This window comes from Serinus canaria, chromosome 2 (assembly GCF_022539315.1).
Source record: "Serinus canaria isolate serCan28SL12 chromosome 2, serCan2020, whole genome shotgun sequence".
NCBI lineage: Eukaryota > Metazoa > Chordata > Aves > Passeriformes > Fringillidae > Serinus > Serinus canaria.
The window spans coordinates 69,486,557-69,507,171 of record NC_066315.1 but is presented as its reverse complement, the minus strand read 5'-3'; the positions used below and the strand labels follow the sequence as shown (position 1 = coordinate 69,507,171).

The following is a 20,615-nucleotide window of genomic DNA, read 5'->3' as shown; positions in this document are numbered from 1 at the left end:
GAGGAAACCTCTGCCCTACAACATAACTCCATGTTAAATGTATGCTCACGGATAGAAGATCAGAAGAAAGCTCTCCAAAGGCAGTTTATGATGAGGAAACACTTCGTGAGTGAGTCGTGCTCAGTGTTGGGGAGGTATCCAATTCCTACTCACGTTTTCAAGGTGGAGGTATTAACAGTGCAGAGAGAAAAAAATTAAATAAAGGGCAAGGTAGAATTTTAAAGGGTGTTTCAGTTAGGAGTCAAGAGTAGGGACAGACAGATATAGGAAGGACTACCATGATTGCAAGGAAAATCACGGAAGGAGATATTTTAGTAGCCCAGGAAAGAAGAAAAAGAAAATTTGACAAAATATTCATCTCTGGAATGGAAAAGAAGGTATCGATCTCTGACATGCGGCATGGGTCAAGCAGCTTCCAGACTGGATGGGGAAATAGAAACAAAGTCTAATCTAAGACCCACACTAAGTTCAAGTGATGTTGCCAACTGCTAAGTCAGGGTCTGGTGCCTGAGCTTTAACCTTCCCTATCTCACAGTTACAGAGTTTCCCTGGCTGTACAGTCTTAGAATCCTCCAGGATTACCCAAACCCATTTTTCCAAAACAGAAACCCACCAGGAATGACAAATACTTTCTCAGAAGGAAGCAGACAGTAGAAAAACTCACACATAAGAAGTCCCTTTCTTTTTTTTTTTGTCTGTCTGTTTCTCAGAGATAAATTCTGTAATAGAAACCATAGAAGAAGTAGGTCAGTGACTGCCTTTTTTTAAACTCTCCAAACCACAAAGGAAAGATTGTTCAAAGTAGTGTGGGTTCAAGTTGTTACTAGCCTGTTGCCACAAAAGTGTTTATAGAAATACTTAAGCAGTCACTTTTGTAAAATTCTTCTATGGTATCATTCTTACCATCACTTCACATCCTACTCTGAGGTGATTCAGTTCTCCCACAGGGATGTGGCCTATAGGGCAAACTTCATTGCAGAGTCATGAGTCATAAGAACCTTTGCAGAACCGGCCAGGCGCACTATAAATTCATCCTATCCTTCATGTGAACTGCAGAAACCTTGGAGACACCCAGAGCAGCAGTGTTTCTTCCCACACCAAACAAGGTACTGTAATGACTTCTAGATACTATTTATTTTACTTATGCTTGCCTGATGTTACTTTGTTGACAAATAGGAAAAAAGGAAGCAGGTATCTGAACTGGAAGCAACTAATGCTCAGGGAAAGTAATTAACTAAGATTGTACAGGCATAGCCTAGAAGATGAGTCTCAAAAATATGAAGGAAGACAACTTATATTCCAGAGTTCTATAATTTCTAGAGCTCACTGACTAGCATATATATCACAGCATACTAAGAACCATTGTGTTTGCCTAAGTCAGGTAATTTGTTCTTGTACTCTTTAGTGCTTAGAATTATCAGTTTAGCTCCCAGTTTGCAAGCTATTAGGGTCACAAACTATCTTTTATTCTAATGCCATCCTATACCAACCAAAATAGCTCTTAGTCCCTGACTAGAACCCTCACCCAAACCTGCAAGGCAAATAACAAGTAGCAGCCTTTGTGGTCTGCTGAATATAGAAAGCTTCTATTGCAGAAGAACTGGGAAGTTAGGATCTGGGCTAGTGCTGTAAAACAGGGTTTCAGGACATTTTTAGAAGTCAGAAAGGTAATTCAGGATGCTTAGCATGCAATAGTTGGGGCAGTGCTTGCTCAAGTATAGAAAGATGAGTTTTGTCTTGACCTAAAGGAAAAGTTTGACTGCTCCTTTTACCAGAGTATTTGTTCACTACAGAGATGAGCATCAAAAGACTCTTGAACAAATTGAAGCATAAAATTTGTCCTAAGAGACAGTTTCTCAGTGGTCTCTAGCCCAGGCTTTGCTGAGTAATCAAAAAAAAATCAAAATTTGCTATCAACTATCACTCCAAGACGCTGTAAAGGGCAGTGCAATAAATTTCCTGGTGAAGAAATATGAAACACAGCTAGAGGCTTGTTCATCCCTAAAAATGATAGCTGTTGCCATCATTGAAACAGGACATGCTGAACTTTGTGACTTTCTAATAGTTAATGCTTCTGATTATTTACATAAGCAATTTTAGAAAGCCTTTTAATCACAAAAAAGTTCAAACAGTGAAGAGGAACTTTAAACAAATAGCAATCATAGTTAGTGGTTCATTAACAGCATCTTTTCTGTCTTTCCGTGCAGCTTCAGGACAATGGATACATTGAATAAAGCAAACACAAGCTTTGCTCTTGACTTTTTCAAACAGCAATTGCAGGAAGATGGGGACAAGAATATTTTGTTCTCTCCTTGGAGTATTTCATCTGCCCTGGCTACTGTTTATTTGGGAGCCAAAGGCAACACTGCAGATCAGATGGCAAAGGTGAGTCTGGGCTTCAAAAAGTAGCTGTCTGGAAGGGTTGATTTCTTGGAGTAATGTCCTACATGCCAGAAATTTGCTGTGTTGAAACAGAGGAAAAGAGTTTTGAGGACTCTCCTCTACAGTTGTTTCAAGTTTTACACTTTGCTAAACATAAATCCATATCTACAAGATTAGAGAAAAACTATGTTGAGACGACTACCCTTTCTTTGGGGTATGTATTTTACAGGCAAAATTACTTACTGAAATTGCCAAGTCACGCTTGTTCAAAGCTCGTAGCGTCATCAGGGGACAGTGAGAACAGTCCCAATGCATGGTTGTTAAACACCTAATGCAGGTAACTGCATTAGCTTCTGTTGGAGGAAGGGAGGATTGTGAGTTTGCTTCTGCTGTGGCAGAAGTTGTCCCACCTGCAGTGATCTAACTCCTGATTTATAAGACGAAAGAGACCCAGCAGGGTAAAAAAGGAGTGATCTTCTCTTAGGATGAAGGGAAAACAAAACAAAACAAAAGACTCAGCTCTTCTGAAAAGTGCTCCAAGGTTGTTTGCACCCCTTTGTAGCCTGGTTAAGGTGAACAAGTCCAGAGAAAGGGATTTAAGGCATGGAACTGCCTGCACATTTTTCAGGCTTTTTGACACATAGCAGATCTTTATTAAGACTTCTCCTTTGGTAGACTCCATCTGGGGGTAATTGGCTCTTTCCAGGTATTAACAAGTCATCCCAGGGCATAACTCAAAGCAGGCAGATTCCTCAACAAAGGCCAGGTACATAAAAGTTTCCTTCTGCAGCCCTCAGCTTAGTTTGCACAAGCCATTTTGTACACATGGGCATTGAGACCTAGACAAAGATTTCATATTTAGTAAGGACTGGACCCCAGAATAAAATCTGAGCTTGACTGTCCTCATTACCAGTCACCTCGATGTGAATGAAAAAATTTGCTGAAACGGCAAATTTTCTATTGTTGCATTTCTTATTGCTTTTCCCACTACAGGTGCTTCACTTCAACAAAGCTGAAGAAACCAAAAATGTCACCACAACCATAAGAATGCAGGTCTATGCCAGAACAGAAGAGAGTCTATCAAATCGACATGCATGTTTCCAAAAGGTATCTCCCCCAAGCTGGTGATCAAGCTAAGGACATGGCCACATTTTCTCCAGTATTTTCCTTCCCCATTTGTGTTTGCTTATGTTTGCCTTCCTCAGATTTAGTGTGCAAAATTAATTGGTGCAGCATTGTGATACCTTGACCTAATGCAATGCTTATTGCATGCTTCCTCCTTTTACACAGAATTGCATAAGCTAACCTCAAATTTGCAAAATTTAATATTTGATGATCAATAGATCTTCTGATCTTTTTCCTTTAGCTCTGAGGAGAATTTTTTTTTCTCAAACTACTACTATTCAAAAACAAGCACAGTTCTTACCTCAGAGAGCTAATCCCAAGAAAATAGATGCTCTTCCACACATTTGATTGCAGCATCAAGACAAAGAAAACCAGAACATCAACTTTTCCAGGCTACCTATTCTTGATATGTTTCAGAAATTATACTCCATTTCAGTTGAGAAATTAACAATATAAATTTACATGCTGGCATTTTCCAAAGTAGACCAAAAATCTAAGAGAAATGGGAATAATTTTATTCCTGAGATAAGTCTTTGCCATATTGGCAGGCATTTTGTCCCAATTTGTATGTAATTTAACATAGCAGAACAATACAGAAGAGCAAATGTAATCCCTCTGAGTCAGTAAAGGCTTTTTCCTAGTTTACAATTCAAAGATGGTGATATCACACCCTTCTCCCTGCTCTTTCCCGTCATCCTTATTCTCTAGGGGGTTGAGCTGCTTCCCTGCAGTCTGCCCACAAAACCCCAACTGTTGCTAGTTTTGATGAATGGATCTGCGTCCCACAGCCAAATCCCGTGGTGGGAAGATTTATTTTAGGGGTTATGTCAACATCTCATTTGCACTGTATGAACAGGAAAGGGATTGTTCCTCATGAGTAACACTTGCCCTCACTGTAAGAATTACAGAGTGCTATGGGTAGCCCTATGGGTAGTGCTATGGGCTCTAACAATTTGGAGATTTAAGGGTCTGTTCGTGCCTCTGATTCTGATACAATGATGAGATGAATACAGCACAGATGCAGATTTTTAATTTATTGACAGCTTCTTCCTTGAGCTCATTGGAGACTCTGAACCCACATTCATTTAATCCTGTCACTTCAATATAGAGAATTTACTGCAATTACTGAAACATAAAAAAACCCCAAACCACAAAATATTAAGTGAGACATTAAGAAATTAAGGGGAAAACCTTCCATGTAACACTACTTTCATAAACTAAGGGAGTGATAGAGCCAAATCTCACACATTGTTTAAGAATTATTCTCTTTTGTTTTCTGGATATCCAAAGTTTTACAATATCCACTTATAAACCTTTAAATATTTTACATAATTCAGGCTCTAAACACTTGCATTCCGACATAATCACACACTGAGTGTCTATGTGTGTCTATACCACACCTGCAACTTCTAATACTTTAAAATTATTCTTTTAATAGATGTCCACTTTAGAGCACCTCTTCTATAGATAACAGGTCACCCAAAGAGAAATACTTTACTTGGATCTGTGTGAAGGAAAAAAACAGGATTTTTATGCAACAGATTAATAATGTCCTTTTTATTTCTATTTCTCCAAGACAGAGATTGGCAAATCAGATAATATCCATACTGGATTTAAAGCACTCAGCTTTGAAATCAACCAGCCCACTAGAAACTACCTACTTAAAAGTGTCAACCAGCTATATGGAGAAAAATCATTGCCTTTCAGTAAGGTAAGACTTTTATCCAGACTATGCAGTGTCATTTAGTCTTCATGATCTATCTATGGCAACAAAAGCTATAAGCTTTTAAATATTTTTGCTACATTTGGAAATTATGTTATTATCCTTAACATTAACATTTTCTATGATACCTTTCCTTAGACTTTAGGGTTTTGGGATGTGTATCTAATCTCAGAGTGATTTGTAGATGTAGTTAGATGAGAATGTTCAAATTCGAGCTAAAAAATACTTTGTTCCTTTGAGAAAACACTGTGCTTGTGCCCATGTAATTTTCATCTCTGGCTGTAGTAGTACTCATACTGGCAGGCAGCAAACCTAAGTCAGGTGTCTCTATTGTCCTGCAGGAATACTTATTTTTAGCCAAGAGATATTACGGTGCAGAGCCACAATCAGTCGACTTTGTGGGAGCAGCAGATGCCATCAGGAGAGACATCAATTCCAGTGTTGAACAAGAGACTGAAGGTGAGTTCCCGCCTCTCCTCTCCAAATCAAAAAGGAGTAATTTTGGCCTCTCTGTGCCCAAAGGGCCCATGGCAGGTAAACAATTCGCCTCAGAAAGGTAAATCAGACGTTTCATAAATTACTCATCTACCAACAAGCTCTTACTAAAATTAGTTTCCTCCATCTCAGTGTGTGAGGAATATGGCTTATTCTTCTTTGTAAATCAAGATTACCCCAGTAACTGCATATTTGCAAATAATCTCAAGCTAGATGAGTGCTATGGCAGCACTTAAAATTTCCCTGGTTTACATCCCTAGAAACTGTGCCAGCTCTTAGACTGAAACAGTGAAACTGCACAGATGTGTGAATGTCCCTGTTTTCTCTAGGTAAAATCCAGAATCTGCTGCCTCCTGGATCCATGGATTCACTCACCAGGCTAGTCCTGATAAATGCACTCTACTTCAAAGGAAACTGGGCAACAAAGTTTGAAGCTGCAGCTACCAGGCAAAGGCCTTTCAGAATAAACATGGTATGGCAATACTACACTATTTCCTACACTGCAGGTAGAAAAACCTGAAAAAGATGGGGGAGAGGAGGGGGAGGGAGAAATCCTGTCACCCTTTAAATCCATGTGGCAGTACAGTTGTTTCATTTAAAATGTACAGTGTAGTCAGTATATTTATTTCACCACACTTTCAGCGCTAAAACTGCACACACATACCAGGCCCTGAGGCATAAGTAAATTACCAGAAGCTGACTTCAAAAAAGCTTCAATTCTCCAAAGGCATGAAAAAAATAGAGAACAAAACTGTATGGGTTAGTTCTTTACATTTTAACTTTTAACCATTCAGCAAATCAGAGTGGCATACAGTTTCCTACAACTGGTGTCATCTGAGACAGCTCAGATAGCATGCCATGCCTCCCAGTACCTTTCCAGGGCCTTACAGGGATCCTCTGAAGATCCTGTGTTCTGTGTCCTATCCATAAGGATGTCTCACACACATTGGGCAGCTTGTAGAGTAAACTGTACTACTTTGACTTAGTCCTTTTACTGTTCAGAGTACAAATGTAAAACATTCCATTTGATTTGTTGCAGCATACAACTAAACCAGTGCCCATGATGTACCTGAGGGATAAATTTAACTTAAACTACATAGAATCAGTTCAGGCTGATGTTCTTGAGCTTCCATATGTCAATAATGATCTCAGCATGTTCATCCTGCTACCGAGTGACATCTCTGGCTTACAAAAGGTAAAAAAAACTGAGAACATAAATACTGGGAAAAAGTAAGAGGGTCATTATTTACTTACTTAAAGCATGTGTGAGGTAAAAGACCAGGCTGTAGTCATGTTTCTAAGAAGGAGGATACTGATCAGGCTCAAGGTAAAGCAAATCCCAAATCTGGTCTAGTACTGTGAGATTGAAGCTCTTGAAGCTCAGACTAGATTTCTTAGTCTTGGAAGCCAGCATGTCTGTGGTTGCTAAAGCTCCTAAGTCCTGGAAACAGGTTACCCAAACCCTGTAAGATGGCCCCTTTTCCAGCAGAACAAAAATAAGGACACAAAACCAGCCCTGTTGAGATCCACTGTCCACACCAATTCAGACAGATATGATTTAATTCTGGAAAAAAACCCACCAAAAATTGGGCAGCCTCTGTTACATTCCAGAATGTCCATAACTAATATGTATGGATACTGCCACCTTCTGTAAAAAGCCTGATTCTGCCTTTGGGTAACAAACCTGAAAGAAATTTTAATTTTTAAGGTGTAGTGTAGGGGGCAGGGGAAAGCTCTTTTAAGTGAATTCTAAAATGTGGGAAAGACAGCCCTGGGAACAGAAGAACAGCCAGACTAGCATAGATCTGCTATAATCCCTGACAGTTACTGATAACATTTCAAATATTGCATTGATATACCATAGAACAACATTCTCCTTTAGTTAAAAATATCTCCAAACTGTTGTTTCATTACTGTTTTTCTTGTATTTACAACCTCTTGAAAAGTTCTCCATTTAAGAGAAGAAATAGCCCATAGGGCACACGTTTTTGAACATATTTTAATTTTCTGATTTTTTTTTTAACTTACTGCAGCTAGAAAGAGAATTGACTTTTGAAAACTTGTCTGCATGGACAAATCCAGAACTAATGGAGGAAATGAACATGGAAGTTTATCTGCCCAGGTTCACATTAGAAGAGAAATATGACCTCAAATCTACTTTGAGCAGAATGGGGATAAAAGATGCCTTCACAGAAGGTCAAGCTGATTTTACAGCAATGTCCAAGACTGGTGATCTGTTTTTGTCACAAGTTTTCCACAAGTGTTACCTGGAAGTCAATGAAGAAGGCACAGAGGCAGCAGCTGCCAGTTCAGCAACACTGGCATCACGAAGTCTTGGTGCTACTGTCATCTTTTTGGCAGATCACCCTTTCCTTTTCTTTATCAGGCACAACAAGACCAAGACTATCCTCTTCTTGGGAAGGTTTTCTTCCCCCTAGAAACTCAATTACTAAACAGGTTATTGCAACAACAAAAGTGAACTAAACACACCACAAGCAACATCTCAATAGCCTGTGCACTTCTTAATTTTCCTGTACTGTTGACAAATCTCTCAATGTTAGAAGAGAGTATTTATTAAAAATAACCTCAAATTTATGCCTTTGGCTCATTTTCCTGGCCAAAGAACCCCAAAATGCTAGCACTACATGCTAAGTACCAAACTGTGCAAAGAAGAACATTACTATGTCTTTTTAGCAATTCCTGCACCAGAATTTCCACAATTCAGAACAGACTGAGTTGAGCTCAACCAGTAATTTCAAAGTTTTGCTATCTAAGAAGACGAAAACCCAGGAAAATCTGCTTGCAGAATGCTGCTGCATCTCCATTGGTTTCAGCTCATGCTGATCCCCAAGGCAGGCTACTCATCCACATTCTTGTCAGTTTTTTACCAACTCTGCAGCCTGGCAGAACTGGCAATGAAATAAACCTGCAAAACCACCTTTGTTCCTAATACTGGTGCTTTTGTTTTTTTTTTTTTTTTTTCTCAAAAAGGGTTTAACACATTTAATTCCTAATCTCTTTCCCACAGCAACTGGAAAATATTTAACAACACTATAGAACTAGGAAAATAAAACACATGTGCCTCACAGCCTTCTCCTTTGTAAACTTTCACCCTTACAGCACTATGTCCAGCCAAGCACTGTACTGCTTTGCTCTCATTTTACTTTGCCACTTATACACTGGTTTGAGGAAAGATCAAATGGGAGAACCAAGTCTAAAGCTAATACAAGTAATACTAATGGCAATAAGTGCTTTCTGAAAGCTGAATGTGAATCTCCCAGGCCATATTTACCCCCGTCACTGCTCTTTCTCCTAAGAGAGTGTCCTGATCAATCATGCATGTTTGCAGGGAATGCTCCTGACTATATGAATTCACAATAGAGAACAAAGAACCAGGTTTCTTAATAGACTTGCTCACACCAACAGCATCTTACTACAAACACATTTTCTTGAAACAGCAGGACTCCCTTTTCCTGGCAGAGACTGCTGTCTGTCCCTGCATCCTTTCTCTTTTCATTCAGGGTTGGCTGCTCCCAGGGTCCCTTCTGGCTCTGCTTCCCAAATGGGAAGGGACACAGGAAAAGTATTATGAAGCATGTGCTTTATCCCTATAGTGCCCCAAGAGAAATGCCTTCTGCCTCTCTCAGTCATGAAACATGACACTGGATCCCTGTGCATTCAGGTCCAATTCTGCCATGCCCTCCTTCACCTCATGGAAGAGTGGCACGTCCCCATGGATAGGCCTCTTAAGCACTTCCTGATATACCTTGGGAATAAAGACAGAAAGTCGTACCTGGAAGGCCAAGGAGGAACAAAACCATGAAAACATGGACATAAACTCACTCAGGCCTTTAAAGTCAATGGAAATGTGAGTCACCTTTTCTCCCTCCACTATTTTAAGCATAGCTGCAAAGATGACACAGTTGATGTCCTTTTGGCAGTGCCATATCATTACTGAGTGGCAGTGGCCACAACACATGTAAAGTGAGTGGTGCATTAGGGAACAACCTTCTCCCAGGGCGAAAAGCAGTGCTGGAAATGTTGTGGAATCTTCACCCTTCTACTCATGGCCCTGCTCCAAGCAGGAGGTTGATCTCTGGATGTCTCTTTCAATTAATATGTGCGAATTTTTTTTTTTTTTGTCTCTTGTCAAAAGCCACTCTGCCTTGCCATTTCCCTTTCTCAGCCTGTATGGCTTCCTTGCATCTTGACTAGCAAAGGCAACTATTTTGCTCACAATATATATCTCTGGTACTTGGGAGTCTCCTGGCTTGGGCTTTCTCACCACCTAACCATTCATTGACTTTTCTCCTATCCAGATTTCTGAAGGACTTACCTAAAACTAGCACTTGTTTAATTTCTGGCATTTCTTCACTGCCTTGCATAACACTGATTTTTGACATTTTTTAGAATTCTTGACCCACTCTCTGTATTCCTGTAATCAGGCTTGCAGTAAAATGCTTAGGAAACAGTACAATTTCCTTCCTTTCCTGCTCCTTCCGCTGCCCTCTAGGGTCTTAGAATTGTTACCACCTTGATCTTCTTCCATCACTGTCTCTCTTCTGGGACGTCAAAGTGACAGCTCTTGTGCCATGTTTACCTCTCTCATGTCTCTCTGTCTTTGCTTGAGCCCTCCCATTAGGGTTTTTCAATTCTTGCCCTCCTCCTTACTGTGCAGTAACTCAGGGCTTTGCAGTGTTTGTCTCAAATGATTCCCAGCCGTGACTGCAATGAGATTTCTTTACCAATACAACCAGTGGGGTGTCCATGCCTTACCCTCCTTCACAGCTTTGCCTCTGTCTGTGTTCCTAATGATCTTCAGTCTGAAGCTGGACTCCCAGTGTCCAATTCCATCACTAAACTTGGTGTTTTATGCTGAGGTACTGCATTTGAAACTCAGGAATCACAGAGAGGAGAATCAGACCCTCAATATCTGCTTAAACCCAGAAACCAAAACAAAGTATTGTGTAACCTTTTTAAAACTCACTTATTTTAAACAACACAGCACTTATTTCCACAACACCAGGAAATCTTTGGAATCAGCACCTTTCTTTGCTATCCTGTCAGTAGGCTTTTGTGGTGCAACAACAAACTTGAGATTTTAATTCCATTGTCCTTTTGAAGTCTCTAAACCTGAAAAATGACCAGGTCAACAAAAAGGCCAAAACTTTGAAAGATCTTTTGGGGATGTGGTAGAAAGGAACTTTGGGTAGGTGGAAACAACAAGGATGTAGATAAAAAGGAAAGGGAGGAGCAAGCAGTACTGTGTTCCCTAATTTAAAATCGCCGAACACACAAATGCAGAACCTGACTGAGGACAAGAACTAAGTCTTCTCTCTTACAGGATTAAAGGTAAATATTTAAATCAATTTAAGCAAATATTATGGTGTTTTTAAAAAGCAACCTGTGCCATGTGTGACTGTATGGATAAATGATAATATACCTGTGTTATAATGCATTATTCTTGCCTTGTGTTTTTCTAAATGTCAATCATTAGAGAAAATAATGATGTAATCCTATGGAAAACTGCTAATTTGGGGCAGAATCATTCACAAGCAGGAAAGTTTTCTTAGGGCAGTGACTGCATTACAAGTAAAATCTTAATTTTGATAAAAGAATTCTGTACTTCAGGTGAAGGCACAGCACTGCACATTGTCAGGCCAGAGACTCACAGGAGTATTCATTAGCTGAAAACAGAAATTCTCATCCTGATGCTCTCTTGGTTGTGTTGTCCAAGGAAAGAAAATCAGTCTGTGGTACAGACATGGTCCTGAGGGCATACTGACTGCCATAAAGAATGTAGTTGTTTGGAAACGAAACACTTCATAAATATCTGCAGACTTCAGAGATTGCCACACAATTTTTGTTGCTCCATTCCATAGATACAATGACAACAACAATAATCTAAGCATTTCTGGTCTCTTGAGTGGTAAATTACAGGACTCATCTATTACTGGGTAGATATCTTAAAGCCTGGAGCACTCATAACCTCAAGGCATCTGGCAGTTTCTGGGGAAAATAAAATTGCTGGAACATACAGAAGGGGTGGAAGGTACACACAATGAATAAACTGCGTACATCTAAATGGAAACAACAGCTTTGCTGTACATGAAACTACTCAGAATAGGTCGCTGGCCAGGAAAAGCAAATGAGCCTAAAAATTATGCTTAAACCCTTTTGCAGTATCAGTTGTCAATTCTATACAGATCCAAATGTAGAAGAGGGAAGCTCAAACATGTTGTGAACCAAAGTACTAAAAATGCATACAAATTCCCCTGGGAACGTTGCTTTGATAAATCATTAGTTAAGGACATAAAGGAAAAGAAATACAGAGGTTACAAACCTGCACATCTTTTGAAATCAAAGGCAGAAAGAACCACAAAGAAAACTGCAGTGGTAGAGGGAAAAAACGAAAAGAAATTAGCGCTCCTAACAGGTGGCAAACAGTATCTGTGTGGAAGATAAGCATACAACTATGCTATTAGTTTTACTGGTTTAAATGGATTCTCTTGCACATGCAATATTTCTCACTAATGGGTACTGTGTACAAAAATTTACACATTTAAAGAGTACAATTCTGTTTGTTGCCTCTTTACAGGTTGTAAAAATGGAAGTAGTCTCCACATCTGTTGGCAACTTTACTGTTGATCTTTTCAACAAGCTGAATGAGAACAACAAGGGAAAAAACATTTTCTTCTCCCCTTGGAGCATATCAGCTGCTCTGGCTCTGACATACCTGGGAGCAAAAGGAACTACTGCAACTGAGATGGCAGAGGTAGGTTACTTTTTACAATTATTGGGGGGAGAACCATTTGGATTTGCACAAACACATTCCTACTGTTGGGAGAAACAGCTGTGGAATGGAGTTCTGCCTCGCAGCATGTTGATAAGAGCACAGTGTTGGTCTGGGAAGGGGATGGTGCATGTAGGTAAGAGCACAGCGTTGGTCTGGGAAGAGGATGGTGCTACTCATTGTTACTCCAAGGGATTTATTGTCACTACAGCTTCAGCATCCCTTTGATTAGTCACCCATGCAGCAGATAGCACAGTGAGTTACCACAAGGAGAGAAACCTGACAACCATTTGATCCCCATTTGACTTTAGGTCTCACAAGGTCCTTCATGCCTATTTCTTATCTTTGAAAACTCTGCTTGCAGGTCCTTCATTTCACAGTGGGAGCAGGAGCTGAAGCTTCTTCTTCTGTGGCCAGACCTTCTCGGGGGAGACCAAAGAAAAGAAAACTGGTATCTATTTGAACTGAAATTCCATGATAAAGAACCCGCAGAATCAAAATGTCTAGATACAGCTTTAGGAGTTCAGCATTTATTGTCTGCACTCCTCTTTAGAGTACAAACCCCAGCCATACCTCACAACAGGATGATGTTCAGTTCTTTCACTCACTCAGACTCTCAGAAGCTGAAAGGATGAGTCACTGGGATAGTCTGGAAGGTTTGTTACATGACAATTCAGTTAATCCAGTCATGAACAGAGCTCTTCAAATTTGCAGTGATGGTAAATAGGAAAATAAAAAGTAAGGAAGAGAAACCCAAATCCCTCTCCTATATGCATTGCTTAGCATGTTTTGAAAGCTTCATGCAAAAATGAAATTGCTGAATGTTTGGTTTCTTTTTCCAAGGATCCTGAGAACAAGCAAGCTGCAGATATCCATTCTGGCTTCAAGAAGCTTCTGACTGCCATCAATAAACCCAGAAGCACCTACTCCCTGAAAAGTGCCAACCGCATTTACGTGGAAAAAACCTTCCTATTATTGCCTGTAAGTTAAATCTCAGGGAAGAGGAAGAAAAGATGCAAAAATATTTCTCTTTCTAATTACTTGCCATTAATAGAACAGTTTGGAAGCTGACCTTGAATACTGCAAATAGGAGCTCTGGATTCCAGTGATAACCTTAACTGGAAAATACCAGTCAGTCCACTCATCAAATTTAAGGATGTATTGCCCTTTGACTGTATTATAGGGATTCCTTTACATGATTTGTGCCTTTAGTGTTGGAACCCCCAATATATAAAATTGTAAATGAGAAATTAAACAAGCACGTACATAGGATGCATGCAGCCTCCCTCACTTCTCCAGATAAATTTTGGAACAAAAGATGTGAAACTTCTGTTCTTTGGTTATTACTTGTTCACCCACAGTCCAGCACAAAGTAACACGCAAGATCTTGCAGTCCTCTAGGTCCAAGAATCTATCAAATATAAGAGCTAACAACTTCCTTTTGGGACTGAAAATAGTATATTTCTCTAGTACAGAATGTTTTTGCTCACTTTTTTGTTATTTTTCAGACATACATACAGCTCAGTAAGAACTACTACAAAGCAGAGCCACAGAAGGTTAACTTTAAGACAGCACCAGAACAGTCTGGAAAGGAAATCAACACTTGGGTTGAAAAACAAACTGAGGGTAAGCTGGGCTCAACCCCAACATCTTTGCTCTCCCACAAAGTCAGGTTGCCATTTCCTTTGGGCAGGTGCCCTTGCTCCCCAGGTGCTACTGCAGCAGCCAGGTCATGCCTTCCAATGTGGACGTGGGCAGTGAGCAGAGATATGGTAGGAGGACAGAGAAAGAGCAGCACACTTAAGCATCTTCAAACACCTGATCTGGACCTCATTGAGCTTCCTGAGAAGATTCCCATTGATTCCACAGTGCTCTGAAGCAGCTGGTCTGCTGGCACAAACGTGCCTGGGTGCTGCACCACTGGCAGAGCAGAACGAGGGGAGAGACATCTCTGCTTACCAGAGTGCTCCAGGGCAGGGGGGGATGCCTGCCTTGCTGTACCACCCTGCACTGAGCAGAGGGGCTCCTCCTTCTACCTGGTGTAACCAGTCAGTGGGGCTTTCTACTTCTAGCTGCTTGCCATGAAGCTGAGACAGTTTTGGAAGAAGGAGTAAATCGCTGTCAGCCAGGAGGACAGGTCAGGAAACAGCTTTGGAGAGTGTAGAGAATTGCATTCATTTATCTCAGGGGAGCATTTTAGGGAGCAGGGCATTGAGGCATGGACTTTTTACTAAGAACGTGAACTGAGAGAAAAACTATCAAAATGTTCTCACTGTGCTATGTTGAAATGAAACCTGACTCTTGTGCTTTCAAAAGGCAAAATCAAGAATTTGCTGGGTCCACGAGATGTGACAAACTCCACCAAGCTGATCTTGATAAATGCCATTTACTTCAAGGCAGAATGGGAAGTGAAATTTAAGGCAGAAGATACAGAGCTGCAGCCCTTCCGACTGAGCAAGGTAAGTTCCTCCTTCTTACTGCAAACAACCTGGTGAAAACGGCTATTGCTGAAATCTTTCCATTTCATAAGTCTTTTAGGCAGCCCTGTGGTAATTAGACTGTGAAAAGCTGGTTGCAGCAAAATCTGTTAGTTCTCAGCTCACCGAAAAATTAAGATGTGCTCAGGTAAATGTTAGTGAGATCCAGGTAAGAGCTACTGTTTCCAAAATCACTACAGACATTTAAAACTTTTCAGTAAAGCAGTGCTAAAAGTGACTGAATTGTAAAAGCATGATTTTGAGAGTCCAGGATCCATGGCTGGGAACTACATGGCATGTCATGGCTGAGTAAAGCACCAGGCCTTTACACTGGGCAACCAGGCTGGGCACAATCATTCCAGCTCAAACACAGCTGCAACAGGGTGCCCTGAACTGGTGCATGGCTGTGGTGCATTTGGTGTATGCATGGTGTGAGGCTAGAAGCAAGGTTAATGGCCTGTATCCAGAAGAGATGTCAATGAATCCACAGTTTAAGAACTCTGTGCAACTTCCACAAAGTGTACCTTCTGCCCTATGATTAGCATGTACACATGCTCTGCTTCCTTGAAGGAAGGGATACAGATGTCAATAGAAGTTACACACTCCTGACAATGTGACTGCCTCCCAGGAACTCCTCTCACCATGAGCCCTTTTGCTCTCACACTAGTGTTATCCTTTCTCAAGCAACCAGCTGGTCCCCTTTTATCACCTCAGGGAGAGGAGACCGCTGATAAGCTGCACAACACTCAACCTCTTAAACCACAGCTGTGTTTCTGCCAGAGTGTTGTAAGGCCATATCCCACACCAGCTCCATGCCCCTAATTCTTGAAGACATTTCTATCTCTCTTCCTCCTTGGACATGTTTTGGGGAGAAGGGCTCTTTTCAGCCCCCTACAAAAGCTTTGGGACAGACACAAAGGTAAGCAATGTTTTCCAGTCAAGAAAAGCTTTGGAAAATGGATGATAAATCACTGTTTTAAAAGTATATAAAACTTCCTCTCCCTGCACTGCACTGAGACATCATCACCCTTCCATCCAATGATTTCTTACTTATAAAAAAATACTTTCCAGAACAAGACCAAGCCTGTACAGATGATGTACATGAGAAAAACATTTCCAGTTCTCATCATGGAAGCAATGAATTTCAAAATGATTGAGTTACCATATGTGAAACGTGAACTCAGTATGTTCATCCTCCTTCCTGATGACATCAAAGACAACACTACAGGTCTTGAACAGGTACAACCATTTTGTATTACTGCTCAGTCATTAAAAAAAAGGAAGGGCAGCCTGACAATAATATCTCCCTTTCTGTGGACATGCTATCATTCTGTTTGACCTCATCCACCGGCTGAATTAATTTTCTTTAATACTTCTTTAATCCCAACAAAGTTCTTCCATACTGAATGTCCTTAGTTTGGCAGGAACTGAAGACAGGTAACACTTCGCATAATCTGACTGACAATGAATTTTACATGATCTGTAAGGGTTGAACCTCCCTTCCTTGCACATTCAGGAGAGACACCACCACATAAGAAGTCATAGGCTCTTCCTGAGATGACACCTTTTCTCCATGGCCTGGAAGTTTATTTCCATACTGTTCTCACTTTTTTTCCCCCTCTCCCCTCCCACCATTTGTGTGCTCAATAAAAAACTAGAATTTTGGTGAGACTGCATTTACTACAGTAATGAGATCTGATACTGTAGTTACTCTAATTCCAAGATTGTTAAATTCTTGAAGTCTATACCATTCATTGCTTTCCTCCATTTGATCTGAGCTGATCCCTGGTGGCATAGTGCCCAGGATACAGAGTAGCAGTGAAAGACTTGGCTGGAAGCACTTTGTTTCAAAGCTGTCAAGGAAATATACGCAATAATTTTAACACCTGTTTTTATAGAACTGGAGCAAACCATGTGCTACCCAGCAATTTTAGTTACATCAGGACTGAATTAAAAGAGAGGAAAAAACTACCATGGGAGATGGTGGCTGTTGAATGCCCTTCCCATCTCTCTTTTGCTATGAATTTGGAAAGGGTGCTGCTCAAGGGCAGTGCAGCATTAAGACTCAAATACTTGTGGCATACCTTGTCTCTGACCATTAATAAAATCAATTTCTATTTCATGCTTTCAGCTAAATGTTAAATTTGCTATTTAAAATGTTTAATTCATTCCATTGCCATAAAATTGATTAATTCATAGTAATGAATTGTTTTTTCCCTGCAAAACCCAAATTCCTTCTCTTTCTTAAATGATAGCTGGAAAGAGAACTGACGTATGAGAAGCTGTCCGAATGGACTGACTCCAAGAAGATGACCGAGACTCTTGTGGATCTGTACCTACCTAAATTCAAAATGGAAGAGAGATATGACCTCAGTGATAATCTGATCAGGATGGGAATGCGCAGTGCCTTCAGCACCAATGCTGATTTCAGTGGAATGACAGAGAAGGATAGAGTGATGATCTCCAAGGTTGTCCATAAGTCTTTTGTTGCTGTTGATGAGAAGGGCACTGAGGCAGCTGCTGCTACTGCTGTCATTATAGAACTAACAAGTGCACATGTTAGCCATGTTCTGAAATTTAGGGTTGACCACCCTTTCTACTTCTTCATCAGACACAACAAGTCCAAGAGCATCCTTTTTTTTGGTAGATTCTGCTCTCCTCTAGAATGAATAATTACTTGCTCTCAGACAGCGACCAAGGTTCACTGTTCAATGGAAAAAATGTGAACTGCAGTGCTAAAATCTTAACCTTAAGCCATGTAGCCACCTGTACTGGAGTGCCTGTTCTTTTCCTTCCACCCAACTCCCCTCAAAGAAGGCAGCAAACAAACTATCCTGAGCCACCAAGTAAAAAGAACAGCCCTCTACTGCTTATTTCCATTGTCCTAATGAGACAGTCCTAAACAGAATAGAAAGCACAGAATTTTGCTCCCTTTTATCAAATCTGCTCTTCTGGCTTTGTTATTTAAAAATAAGGTGGAGTCATAAAAGCTCTCTGCACACAGGCCATCATCTAGCCCTATGTGAAATGCCAACTTCAAGGGAAATGCAATTCTTTCTCTTACTCTCACAGAAGGGTAAAAGAACCCTGAAAAAACCCCAAAAACCTGTAGAAATCTGTATGCTCTCTTTCCCTCACTGGGAAGCCTGCATTTGTACTACAATGCTATTTCATAACCTTAATTTCAAATTTCAATGACTGTTGGAAATTAACAAAATTTAATACAAGTCCAGAATAATGTCAGAAAGCCCTTTTTCATCCCCTGTCTCATCACATCTATATAGGCACATCAGATTCATTCTCTCCTGCTCTTTCAGCTTCCTGAAAAAGTAAGACTGTGAGGGCAAATTGTCCAACCCTTAATATTAAATTGCTGACTTGTAATCACATTGCATTTTTTCCTCATTTTTCTAAATTTTTTAGTTTAAGGTTGCTGAGATTTCCAACTAGCAAAAATGCTAAGAAAACTATTAGCAACATGCCTTCTTGCCACCTTTTATTGATATGTAATCTAAACCTGTTAAAATTTAAATCTGCTTCCTCTTTTTAATTTTACATAGTTATACCTGTTTCCTGGTTAATACCTGCAAAGCTTCCTTGCCACCTGTAATAATGGCCAATGTTTGATTTGTACCTTATGAGTGCATCTTCACAAAGATGTTTGTGGTATTGACAGAAACATCAGTGAAATTTTGATTTTGATTGATGCTTTACTCACTATTTTACTGTGAGCTGCATTTAATGAAATAAATAAACTGGAATTTATGTTTGTGTTGTTCAAGACACTGAGTCACTTGGTCCTCTTATAGCATCCTGCAATCTGCACAGCTGGAGCATGTTTCCATTCTTGTCATTCCAAATCATCATACCATCCCAACTGACAAAGCTGAGAAACTTTAACACACTGGTGTCCTATTTTCACCAAGTTTCAAACAGGCATCCAAACACTGTTATTCTGTGTGTCATCCAGGCATTTACAAACATACATTTCACAACACACTAGAAATAGGGAGTCTGACCAGAGGCTATGGCCCAGAACAGCACTTTCCAAATATTCCTTTTGACCTCGTTCAAGAGCAAACAAGCAATGTGAAAAAATGAACCTGCTACACATCCCTCTTACCCATGTACAATAATGTACAAGCCATGCTGTACTGGCAGCATCAGTTCCCTCTGACAGCTTGGGAGGGCAGCAGTTGTGCTATCCCTGTGGCATCAGGAATAGCATAAAGTTTTGCAGCCATTGTGGTAGTTCAACTATGTGTCAGAGAACATTATGTAAGAAAAACAGGATCTGAATGCAGGAGGGAGGTACTGGAAAAGCATTTACTCTCAACAAAATTCCACCTATAATTACAACTTGTTCCACCTCCCCAGAAGGTATTCAATTTGGAGCTACATCTCCCTTTAACAAACTATATCCACATCTTCTTCCCTGGACAAAGTACTGCTTCTAAAATCAGTGGCCTCCCTTGCCTGTAAGCCACAGCTCAGGATTTAGTTGTCTGTCCCTCAGGCCTACCCCAGTGCAGCCCACATGTGTGCTATTGACTCGGCTTTACCGAGAAGTTTGTTCTTTAGGTGTGGAAGAAGAGGTAAGTGAAGGCTGTGAAAAACAAGAGGAGCAGAAACAGAACCTCTGAGGCTTTCTGAGGAACTACAGCACAGTGACTGCCAGCTGGTGGGAGATGCAAAAGGTCAAACAGGCTGGGTTGGCTAACAAGCCACTCCCAGTCTCAGCTTTCCTTGAGGAGTACACATTCCAGTGCATGACTTGGAGTACAAGTGAAAAGTGTGAAAGAGAAGAAAAGGAACCCATCTAGTGCTGCAGAGCTCATCTACTGCAAGCAACACTGGAGCTGCTTCATTTGTGCTTCCCTGCATTGCTGCCATGGTATCCAGCATCTGGGTCTCAGGTCAGGGTAACCCTTCCAGAAACAGAGAATTGTCAGGGTAGAAGTGGCCATTTGAGATCAGCTGGTCCCACCCACTGTGCAAACAGGCTAAACTGATGCTGGTTGCACAGGGTAATATCCAGTTGGATTTTGAATACCTGTCTCCACCAATGGAGGATGCATAAGCTCTCTTGGCAACCCATGCCAGTGTTTGACCATTCTCATAAATGACCATCTTCATCCTCTCTTATGTTCAATTGAACTTCATGTTTCAAGCCTGTACCTATTGCTTCTTGTCACCTGTTGTGGTTTGATACTGGCCAAACACCAGGCACTCACAAAAGTTGCTCACTTACCCTCCCCTGCCACAGCTGGGCAGAGGAGAGAAAAAAAATGGACAAAGGGTTCATGAAGTGAGATAAGGACTGGGAGAAAACACTCCAAGGGCAAAACAGGCTTGGCTTAGAGGTACAAGGTGAATTTACAACAAAACAAATCAGAGGAGGATAATAGGAAATAAAATAAGCTCTTAAACACCTTTTCTTCCCCCAACCCTTCCCTCCTTCCCCTCAACAGTGCAGGGAGACAGGGCATGGGGGTTTTGGTCAGTTCATCACCTAGGGTTTTCTTCTGCTGCACAGGGAGAGGAGCCCTTCCCCCTGTGAGACCAAGGGGTCCCTCCCACGGGAGAAAGTTCTCCATGAACTTCTCCTGCATGGGTCCAC

The 20,615-nt window shown here is 40.7% G+C and overlaps 2 protein-coding genes across 2 annotated transcripts; both read left to right on the top strand.

Moving 5' to 3' along the window:
* The first annotated feature begins 925 nt into the window (after positions 1 to 925).
* On the top strand, positions 926 to 8,677 carry LOC103815251 (serpin B10-like). The gene is made up of 8 exons (XM_018926614.3): positions 926 to 1,106; positions 2,208 to 2,385; positions 3,376 to 3,489; positions 5,084 to 5,218; positions 5,572 to 5,689; positions 6,055 to 6,197; positions 6,765 to 6,920; positions 7,759 to 8,677. The coding sequence occupies exons 2-8, from the start codon at positions 2,218 to 2,220 to the stop codon at positions 8,161 to 8,163; spliced, it is 1,239 nt and encodes a 412-aa protein (XP_018782159.1). The 5' UTR covers positions 926 to 1,106; positions 2,208 to 2,217; the 3' UTR covers positions 8,164 to 8,677.
* Positions 8,678 to 10,920: 2,243 nt separating this feature from the next.
* Positions 10,921 to 18,776, top strand: LOC108964905 (heterochromatin-associated protein MENT-like). The gene is made up of 8 exons (XM_018926624.3): positions 10,921 to 11,077; positions 12,324 to 12,500; positions 12,883 to 12,969; positions 13,362 to 13,499; positions 14,027 to 14,144; positions 14,835 to 14,977; positions 16,067 to 16,234; positions 17,251 to 18,776. Exons 2-8 carry the CDS (start codon positions 12,333 to 12,335, stop codon positions 17,662 to 17,664), a joined length of 1,236 nt encoding a protein of 411 aa, XP_018782169.1. The 5' UTR covers positions 10,921 to 11,077; positions 12,324 to 12,332; the 3' UTR covers positions 17,665 to 18,776.
* The last annotated feature ends 1,839 nt before the right edge of the window (positions 18,777 to 20,615 follow it).